Below are 10,678 nucleotides of genomic sequence, written 5' to 3' on the forward strand. Positions count from 1 at the left end.
AATTTTTATTTAATCCAAATTAATTTATAATAATAAAAGTAACATTTTATAAATATGTTATTTTATTTTTTATTTTATTTTTTATTATATATTATTATTATTAAAACTATTAATTAACATTCTATTGTTATTATATCTATCAAATCATTTATAAATTTTCATATTTCTTTCATTTTTCAATTTTTTTCTTTTAATTCAAATTATCTTTTTATTTCACTCCCTTAAATTAATCTATTGGACCATGGAGATCCTTTAATCTATTAGACCACGGAGAGATGGTTGGTGCACGTGTTTTGGAATTTTAATTCCAATTCTATTGAACATGTGTTTTGTTTATTCTATTTTGTAAATATTTATCTATGAGTATTTATATTATGCTCATATGTAAATATAAGAGCAAATATGTAATTATATTAAATGCTTGAATATATGATTTTCTTTTATTTTAAGTAATGATAGTAAGATCGGTATATAATATGCGTAATGGAGGGGATCAATTATGGTGAAATGGGGTTTCGTGATTAAAATGCGGTTTCGTTGAAAAAAAGGTAAAAAATGGTGAAATAGGAAACTGCTGCGTAAGTCAAATTTAAATTTCAAATTTCAATTAAATTGAGAGCGGTTTCATGGCCAGAGGAATTATGAATTGACCAAATATTTATTTTAATAGTTTTATTTGTTTGGTCAGTGTTTTTTTAAAATATAAAATTAAAACTGCTGACAAAATATAAATATCTCATTTTATATATGTTTAAAATAATAAAATAAAATATAAATATAAGAATAAAATTAGAAAAAATGAAATAATAAGAGGAAAATCCTCTTTATATATAGGTATATCAGTATTAAACCACAAAAAGATAAAATCTTTATTTTCCATCAAGTTATTAAACATGAAGATTAATTATATGATTATTTTTCTAAATATTTTTTAATTTATAGGAAATAATCAATCACGGAAAATATAATTTTTTAAAATATTAAGAAATTTTTAAAAAAATAGTATAAATTATTGACAAATAATATTAATAGTGTATTAGTTATTTTGTTAAAAAGTATAGATCAATTAAAAGGATCTTACAAAGAGAAATATAATATATAAACAGAATAATTTGTTTATATATAGATTTTTTTTTAGTTTCCAAGTATTCTTTTTTTCTATTTGACACTATTGAACCGAAGAAAAAGTTGTAAAATTTCATGGTGGGTTTGATTTAGAGAATGACAAAAGAAAAATGAGCAGATGTAAAATAAATATCATTTTCTAAAAACTATGGAGATAACAATATTTTTATCCTAATATATTATTTAATACAATAGATAGGTTCTCCAAGTATACAATTTTTTTCTCCTGTGACATTCTTTTCCTAGCCAAGAATGTGGCTCACATATTTAACAAAGGAATTGTCAAACTACATGGGTTTGCAACAAATTGATAGAGACAATATCTTCGTTAGTCACTTTCGGACAGAATTGTCCAGATAGATAGACAGAAAATTAAAGTACAGCACTGTCTACCACGATCAAACTGAAATGCTCAATAAGTTACTTGGAAATATATTTATGATGTCTTTTCCGAAAAAGAGATGGCCCAAATGGCTATCTTGGGCAGAGTTTAATATCCTTATACCAGAATTTAGAAAAAAAATGTCTTCTTTTCAGATTCTACATGGTGGCAACCCTCCATTATTTTTCAAAGGAGACAATTTTCCCAGTAAGTTAGAATATGTTATTTGAGTTCAAAATGAAAGAGACAATATACTACAACAGCGTAAACAAAACCCCTAACTCAAAAAGGATAAAGTGTTATCCAGACCAAAAAAGAGGGGAGCAGAATTCATTATTCTAAAGCATAGGTATCAGCAATGGTGTCTGTTTCACTTTTATGGGTTTCTCGACTATGTTCTTTTGTTATTGAAATGAGACAGCAGTGGGGAGAATGTTCATCGGTGTGAAGAATATCACAAGAATCATGTTGATAACGTCGGCAAACCTTGAGATCTATAAGCTCAAGAACTCCCGCAAAGGGTGAAATGTGTCATTGTGAGGGAAGGACACATACACATACACATAAATGCCCTTAATCAAAGAGAGTTCCAAAACAAGTTATTTAGAGAAAACACAAAAAAACTGCTTTATAATTTAATTGGATAGAGTTCATAATCCTTGTAAGCTAAATTTGGATGGTAATGATCATTGTTAGCACCATCTCTTTATCACCTGGATCAATTGGCAACCGGTGTCAAATTTAGTAAAATGACACCTTTAATAACTTTCAAATGCAAAAAATTATCAATTTAACAGTTGAATTAGATAACTATGTTTATGATCTCGTCTTTGGGCAAAGGTGAGGGTTGTGTTGTGCCCTCTATCCACGGATCAATCATGAAGGATTACATGTGTTATTGATAAGCTGTTACCCAGGAGTAACAATGTATGTCTCCAGTAAATCAGCTTAGCCGCCAAATGGACACTCAAATGTAGTATTACATAAGCAATCAAAGCCCTCACAAATTTATTAAACAACTTTCAAACAAAGCCTCTTAGGTACAAATTCAATATATGTAAAACTTGGATTCAAATAACAGAAGTATATATGCTTTAATATGAGTAAGAAGGAAAGCCTAAGAAATACATATAATAAAGCTCTGGTTCACCCATCAACTAAGAAAATGTATTCCAGAAATTAATAATGTTAAATAATTGCCTCCATTTTCGGCTGAATGGAATGCATACATACCATAGAAACTAAGAAATCATATATATGTCCAATATCTATTCTCTAACAATCAAGGCCTACCATTTGCCAAATAACAAGATATAATTCCAAATTCCAAATTTTCAATGTCAAACTGAAGCTAACTTTTTTACGAACACCACAAATGTTTTTTATTACTGAGCATTGCACAAAACTATACCAACAGACTACAAACAGATTCAATTAGACTAAGGTTCCACAACAAGAAGCTTCAATTTACTTTGTACTACAGAATCAGATAAAGGAAACTTATAAAGTCCATTATAAATTGTCCAAACAAGAAAAAAATGCAATAACTAGTACAGCCAAATTTCAGCATACCAATATTAGAATGAGAATGATTTTTTACCCGTTTTTCTTCACAGCAGGTGGGGAGGGGGAAGTTAAAAAAACAGCCTAATCATTTCTTGAAAAAAAAGTGGTCAAAGGCAAAATTTTGATATTGGACATTTAGGTATTACTTGTCAATACAGAAACCAGCTAATGCAAACTAGAGTATCAAGCAAATAAATTAGCAGGCGGGGTTGTTTAATATATTAAGCTAAACGAAGCAACATTTTCCAATAGCATAACATAAAAATATAGTTATGGACCTAGAAGAAAAATGAATAACAAACCATAATACAGAAATAAAATTGCTAACAAAAAAATCAAATATGCAATCTAGAAAGATACATGCATTTTGAGATAAACATCATAGCAGACCAAATTCCTATATCATCCATCTTATATAGAATATGAACCAAGTATACATCCTTCACCTTTTTAGCATTTTAGGGATGAATATCACCTGTTAGTTAAGTGATTCAACTGTTTTAAAGCCTTCATATGCTTCGTATACATACATCTTTTCTTGGTAATGTTCACGCAACTTTTACAAGTTACTTGTAGTTGTCGCAGAAAAGAACAGGTTTTGTCCATTTTCAGGTAAGCACTAAAAGATAAATATCAATTCCTCCTGAAAACAAACATCCCAGACTCAATCTGATTCATCCAAGACAAGAAACTGCAGACACAGGTCAAATATTAATTCATAGAACAGTGAACACAAAGAAAAAGCAACACATAATGATTAAGCATAGAGCATGCAGTTTTGAGTACTAAAATATGCAAAAAAGATTCTAACCTACGGTTATTTTTGTTGCATCTTTGAGACCCTTGAGGTTGTTTTTCTTTCAATAATTTTAGTTTGGAGGAGTTTCCATCCAAAGACAATATAGATCACAATAGTAGTACAATTGCTTCATTTTTAGTCACTTTGAATTGCAAAGCCATTTTTTTATCACTATTTTATTCAGGAGGATTATTTTGTCTTCATTCCTATGTTATGTATTTCCCTCAGTTTGTCAAGTATTACATGAAAAATGTTTACATTACTGAAAAAACCTATGTTAACAGTTATCAGTAAAAGGTGTAAGCAATATGCATAAAAATCATAATAAAATAGCAAAATTAACAGATTTAAAAAGTACTACAAAGCCTTAAATTTTTTGAGCTTATATAATGATAAACACCTACACAAATGTTTGGAAGAACTTATGTCTAGACAGTTCAACAATTTGACTTCCTTGAGTATGAAGAAACTTAGCCATAGTGGTTTTCCAAATGTAGCCTAAATATAAATTGTTTATCAATAACTACTTCTCCAATAAAAGAGTCTAATTAAACTGTTTATTCAACTCTAAATCCAGTTACTCATTACCTTGGTTCTGGATAAAATGGGAGATATATCACGGTTAATGCACCCTAAATCCAAATGCTTATCCAATCATAAGTACATATTCAATAAGAACTTAATTAAGGTTATGATTGGATTAAAAGTTTGTAAACTTTTGTCTTAAGTTTATTTGCCTACTGAGTTTGTCAGTGCAACTCCCCCTTTAATGACTCTTTCAAGACAAAGTTGTGCATGTTTGGATTAAAAGCATTTGTAGCAACAAAAATTTCATCAACGGATCATACATTAGAATGCTCAATTTTGCAACTTTAAATCACATGAGATAAAGAGAAGAAACTATTTTTTAGAGAGTTCAATCATACCTCCCTTATGTTCTCATATTTATATTCATAGAATTATGATCCAATGAGTAGAGGGAAGAGCAAAGATCAAAACCAAGAATTAGAGTCCCAGGAGCAAATATGGGTTCAACTCATAGGTACAACATATAGCAGTTTTCTAATACAACTACTTGCTACCTATATTTAATACTTATTCTGACACTCCCCCTCAAGCTGAAGCATACAAATTGTGTGTACCAAGCTTTGAACAAATAAATTCAATTTGAGGTTCCCTTAAGGATTTTGTTAACATATTTGCAAGTTGATAATTGGATTTGACAAACTCATTACAATTTTTCTTGAAAACTTTCCCAAATAAGATGGGAGACAATCTCTGTGTTTAGTCCTCTCATGGAACACTGGATTGGAACAATATGGAGAGAAAATTGGTTATCACAATGCATCTTCATTTGCTGAATATCACAAAAGTTAAGTTTTTGAAGGAATTGTTTCACCCATACAAGTTCACAAGTAAGAGACATCATTGCCCTATATTCAACTTCAATAGTTGATTGGGGCAACTACATTTTGCTTCTTACTTTCCCAAGAAATAATATTTCCTCTAAGGAAAACACAATAAATTGTAGTATAGCGTTTAGGAGATCCTGCCCAATTGGCGTAACAATACCCAGAGATTTGGGTGTTTTCTTTATCTTCATATAGCAAACCTTGTCCTAAAGCCTTTTTGAGATATCTTAAGATATGAATGATAACATTCCAATGCCCAATACAAGGAGCCTTCATGACTGACTAACAACACCAACTGCAAAAGACAGATCAGGTCTAGTAATAGTAAGATAAATAACTGATCCTGCCTGTTGACCGGAGCGCTGGAGAATGCCTCGTCAAAGGATCGACGTGCGCGCCGCTTCTCACTTCCGTTCCTCCTCTGGATCTATCTCAAGAACCTGCAAAGAAACGATACGGCGCCGCTGCGGCCGATCGCACTCCGACGCTCAAGTCAGTGACGGTATCACCAAATACTAAGAACTGGAGCCGTGCAAAATCTCTCTCTCACAAACAGCTCTGTCACTCGCAAACGTAAAGTGTATGAACTGAACGTGCGTACCTTAGAAAATCTGTTAGGAACTCTTATATACCTGGTGATTTTCTCTCTCCTGGCAGTTACAGACTTGGACACGTGGCTCGCATCCAACTGTACACGTGCCATCATCTGGAGACTCCCTGACTTGGCGCTGCTTCTACTCTCATTTTGGCTAAGTTACCTATGCATGGTACTGCCCAGTGCACAGCTAACTCAGGAGTGCGATCCCTACTGAAACTGGCGAGTTAGGGTCTTCATACACCTTCCCTGTGGTCTCGCCGGCCGCCTTCATAGTCTGCTTCACCTTCGGCGATGTGCTTGTTCTGGCGATCTCCGACTGCCTGGTCGCCTGAGTCTGCGTCTGGCGACTTCATCCTCAAACTGGCGATCGCCTATTCTGGTAAGCTGGAGATCGGAGCACGCCAACTTAACAATCAGCGACTACACGTGCCTCCCGACTTCCTTCCCAACTGCCAACCTGGCGCCTTGTCAACACGCCTACACTGTAGCAGGGTGCCACGTCATCGCACCCGACCACCAGGGCGGTACAATAACTTTTCCAACCAGTCTTCTATATCTTTCTAGATCAGAGAAAGATTCACCTTGTTTTGTCTTAATTTCTGATTTGGGTCCATAGGACTAACAACATCAACTACAAAAGACATCAGGTCTACTAATAATAAGATCACCAATATTCTATATCTTTATGGATCAAAAAAAAGCTTCACTTTGTTATGTCATTAATTTCTTATTTGGGTTTATAGGACTATCCACTGGTCTACAATCAATCATACACATCTCTTTTAGGATCTAGAACATATTTCCTTTGACAGATACAACACCTTTTGACTAAGCTACTTCAATACCCAAGAAATATTTGAGGCTTCCAAGATCCTTGGTTTGAAAATGTTTACACAAGTGTTCCTTTAGCTGAGATATTCTAGTTGTAATGACTATGTCATCACATACACTATCAAGTAAACACATTTTCCAAGGGAGGTATGATAGTAAAATTAAATTATCTGCTTCACTATGTTTCAGTCCAAAGGTTTGAACAATGTGGCTAAATTTTCAAACCAAACATGTGGTGATTGCTTGAGACCATAGAGAGAGCGTTGCTACTTACAAACCAAACCAGACCCTTCCAGAGCAACAAACCCAAGAGGTTGTTCCATGAAGACTTCCTCTTCTAAATCTCCATGAAGAAAAGCATTTTTAATATCAAATTGATGAGGTGACCAGTGACAAATAGTTGTCGTGGCAAACAAAAGACAAACAATAGTCATTTTGGCCACTAGAGACAAAGTGTCTCTATAATCAGGCAATAGACCAGAGTGTATCATTTAGCAACTAATCGTGCATTAAGACAAACAACTTCACCATTGGGGCCAATTTTAATGGCATAAACCCATCGACATCCAATTGTCTTCTTCCCAGGCAGAAGGGGAACTAATTTCCATGTGCTATTTTGGTCAAGAGGTTGCATCTTTGTAATCATGGTTGGTCGCCATTCAGGATGATCAAGTGCTTCATTCACAATTTTGGGAATAGTAATAGAAGACAATGGATATAAAAAAGCAATAGAAAGGAGAGACAACTTGTGTTGTGATAGCTAAGAAAATCATAAATAGGATGTGATTACGGGTAGAACGAGTACCTTTCTGGAGGGCAGTGGGCTAAGCTGAATCATCATTACTAGGAGACGTGGTCTTGAGTGACGATTGAAAAGAATTTGATGAAGAGGAATCATCTTGGATAATTGGACTAGTTATTTCACTCTTGCATTGGTAGGTAATAAGAGGAGGTGATGATGGTTCAAGAGGACTTTGAACAAGATTGGAATTGTTAGGAGCACTAGGAACAACATACTCAACTAATGGTATAAGGAGGACCTGCTAGATGGAAGAAACATCTTGGACAAAAGAAAAGAAGAAATGATTCTATTAGAAAAAGGTGACACTGGCAGACATGTAGTACTTCTTGGTTTCAAGAGAGTAACAATAATACCCTTTTTGAAGTCGAGAATAGCCCAAGAAGGCACATTTAACAGTATGGGTAAAGAGTTTACACAACCCTGGAGACAAATCATGAACAAACATACACAACCAAACATGTAGGGGGAAACATGAAAAAGAGGATCATTTGGAAAAAAGAATGGAATAAGGAACCTTATTGTTGAGAAAAGAAGATGACATTCTATTAATAAGAAAACAAGCAATTAGGATAACATTGTGTTAGTAATGGACTGGTATATTGGCACTAAGCAATAAGGTACAAGCAATCTCAACCAAATGTCTATTTTTCCTCTCTGCAATACCATTTTGTTGAGGGGTGTGAGGACAAGTAGATTGGTGGAAAATGCCATGTGAACTTAAAATTGGAGAGAAATTAGAGAAGTACTCTTTGGCATTGTCACTTCGTAAAGTTTTTCAGAGGTAATGGTAGGAATTCTAGAGAAGGAGACAACAAGTCCAAAAAACATTTTCGTCGATAGAGAATAAAATAGGCAAAATGAAAAAAAAGAACCATAGGTTTGACCTTCAACCATGCTGGAAATGAAGAACCAGCGGTCGAAAAAGAGACTAGGAGGTGTGGAGGAGGTGCAATGTCATTCTGGTGATGAGAGGAAGGTGGCATGTGGACGTCAAGCGCCTAGCAACGACGAACCAAAACTGTGTTCGTGGGCGGCACGTGGAGAAGACTTTGCTTCCGGGAACAATGAGGTTGGCGGTCACTAGGAGAGCCGCTCTAGATCCGATGGTTACCAAAGGAAATTGTGACAGGATGGTGATGATCTTAGCAATGAATGGCAAATACTTCACCGAAGACTAAGATTAGCTAAGCCCGATTAACCTGTTCTGATACCAACTTGGGATAAATAGAAGAGACTATATTTGAGAGAGCTTAATCACACCTCTCGTATGTTCTTATACAGAATGAATAGAGGGAAGAGCAAAGATCAAAAACCAGAACTAGCATCCTAGGTATAGATATAGGTACCCCATATAGCAGTTTTCCAATACAATGATTTACTACCTATATTTAATACATATTCTAACAAAATCAACATGCAGATAGTAAAACTAAGTTTAAAATGAAAATCAAACGAGATTAATTTATTTGTCAACTTTACCTTTTACAACTACTTTAGGGCCTTCAAACTGAAAACCAGACGTACACTAAACTGTCTACTGTTTATCTAAACTCAATTCAGATAAGGTTTTCCTTGGTTGATGATTCTGATTTATGGTCCAAGTGTGAAGGTTCAAAATTCAATTGATACAAGAAAAGGTCTAGAGAACTCTAATTTATTTGTAAGAAGTGAGTATTGTAGGAATACAACATTTATTAAGTAATGTTAAGTATTGTAAGTAGGAATACAACATTTATTCCATTAAGAGAAACAGAAGAATAATGTTGCAAAGCTGCATAAAATCAAATTCCAATTCATGCTAAAAAATTAACACAACACCAGCAAAATTTGCAGTGTCCTCGGCCATCATTATGAAATTCTAAATTTCAGACAGCTAAAAAGAAACAACATACATCATTCCATAACAACTTTTGCACCAAGAGCTTTCAGTTTCTCCATTATCTTCTCCCCTTCTTCTTTTGAAACACCTTTCTTTATAACAGAAGGTGTTTTCTCCACCAAATCCTTCGCCTCCTTCAAACCTAAATCAGTAAAGCCCCGAACCTCCTTGATGATTTTAATTTTGGAAGCCGCTTCGTAGGACTCCAATTTCAATTCAAACACAGTTTTTTCCGGCTTTTGCTCCTCCTTGGCCACAGCTGGTGCTTTCGCTGCCATTCCAGCCAAATTTCCCGCTCCTGCTTTCATAAATCCCACATTGGGTAACTCCTTCACTCCCATTTTCTTCATCAGAACAAGACCCAATTCTGCAGCTTCAGCTACTGTAAGCGATGCAATTTCATCGACAAGCCGGAAAACTCTTTCTGATGGAGGGCCTCGATGATCATTGGGATCAAATGTAACAGGGTCAAAATCAGCAGGGAGACTTCTTTGGTCAATTTCCACTTCCTCTACATCCTCCTCCTCTTTCCTTGCAGATTGACCAAAATTTCTTAAAAATGCATTTATGTTACTAGAGTTAAGCCGCACTACTGTTGGATGAAAAGTTAGTCTACACAAACCATGAGGTAAATAATGCCTTATTCTTGAAAGCAAACTCATTGTGATACAGTCTCTCAGAATGCCAAATCAATCTAGTTTAACACCCATTGTAATCTCCCAATCCAATAAATAAATTTAGCCTGAAAGCAGAAAAAACAGAACTGAAACTTGAGTTTGTAAAGATTTTTGAAACATTGTACGACCCGTTTGGATAAACTTACGTTCCCACATCCTCCAACCTAGTTCACTCGCATGGTTGGATCAAAAAACGACACTGGAATTATTAGTTTCTAGGTCAAGATTAAAGCAGAACGCACCTGGGTAACAATTTCGTGGTTCAGTGGTTGTTCAGGTTTCGCGTTTGATTAGTGGGTTGGGTCGTATTAGGGTTTTAGTGTTTTTCCATTGCCATTTCTTCTTGCACCTCCATGATTTATTCGTGTTTCTTCGTGTTGACTAGTGGGTTGGGTCGTATTAGGGTTTTAGTGTTTCTCCATTGGCAATTTCTTCCTGCACCTCCATGATATCTTCCTGCACCCGAAGATATCCATTTGGATTGTATGATCTAAAATAAAAAAAGATATTTTGAATTTTATAATCTAAAATATAAAAAATTATATTTGAATGGTATAATCTAGAATATCAAATTTTCATTTCATATAATTCGTGTAATTTAAAATAT

At 34.4% G+C, this 10,678-nt stretch overlaps 1 protein-coding gene across 4 annotated transcripts; it reads right to left on the bottom strand.

Moving 5' to 3' along the window:
* Positions 1-3,455: 3,455 nt before the first annotated feature.
* On the bottom strand, positions 3,456-10,452 carry LOC137835195 (uncharacterized). 4 transcript variants are annotated; one of them, XM_068643580.1, is made up of 2 exons: positions 9,408-10,407; positions 3,456-3,716 (listed from the first exon to the last, which is right to left on the bottom strand). In XM_068643580.1, the coding sequence occupies exon 1, from the start codon at positions 10,054-10,056 to the stop codon at positions 9,409-9,411; it is 648 nt and encodes a 215-aa protein (XP_068499681.1). In that variant the 5' UTR covers positions 10,057-10,407; the 3' UTR covers positions 3,456-3,716; position 9,408. The 4 variants fall into 4 exon arrangements, with proteins under 4 accessions (XP_068499681.1, XP_068499682.1, XP_068499683.1 ...); XM_068643581.1 differs by having other exon boundaries at positions 3,456-3,764; positions 9,408-10,391; XM_068643582.1 differs by lacking the exon at positions 3,456-3,716 and having other exon boundaries at positions 9,184-10,136; positions 10,314-10,452.
* Positions 10,453-10,678: the final 226 nt, after the last annotated feature.

Source organism: Phaseolus vulgaris, chromosome 5 (assembly GCF_000499845.2).
Source record: "Phaseolus vulgaris cultivar G19833 chromosome 5, P. vulgaris v2.0, whole genome shotgun sequence".
Classification (NCBI taxonomy): Eukaryota; Viridiplantae; Streptophyta; class Magnoliopsida; order Fabales; family Fabaceae; genus Phaseolus; species Phaseolus vulgaris.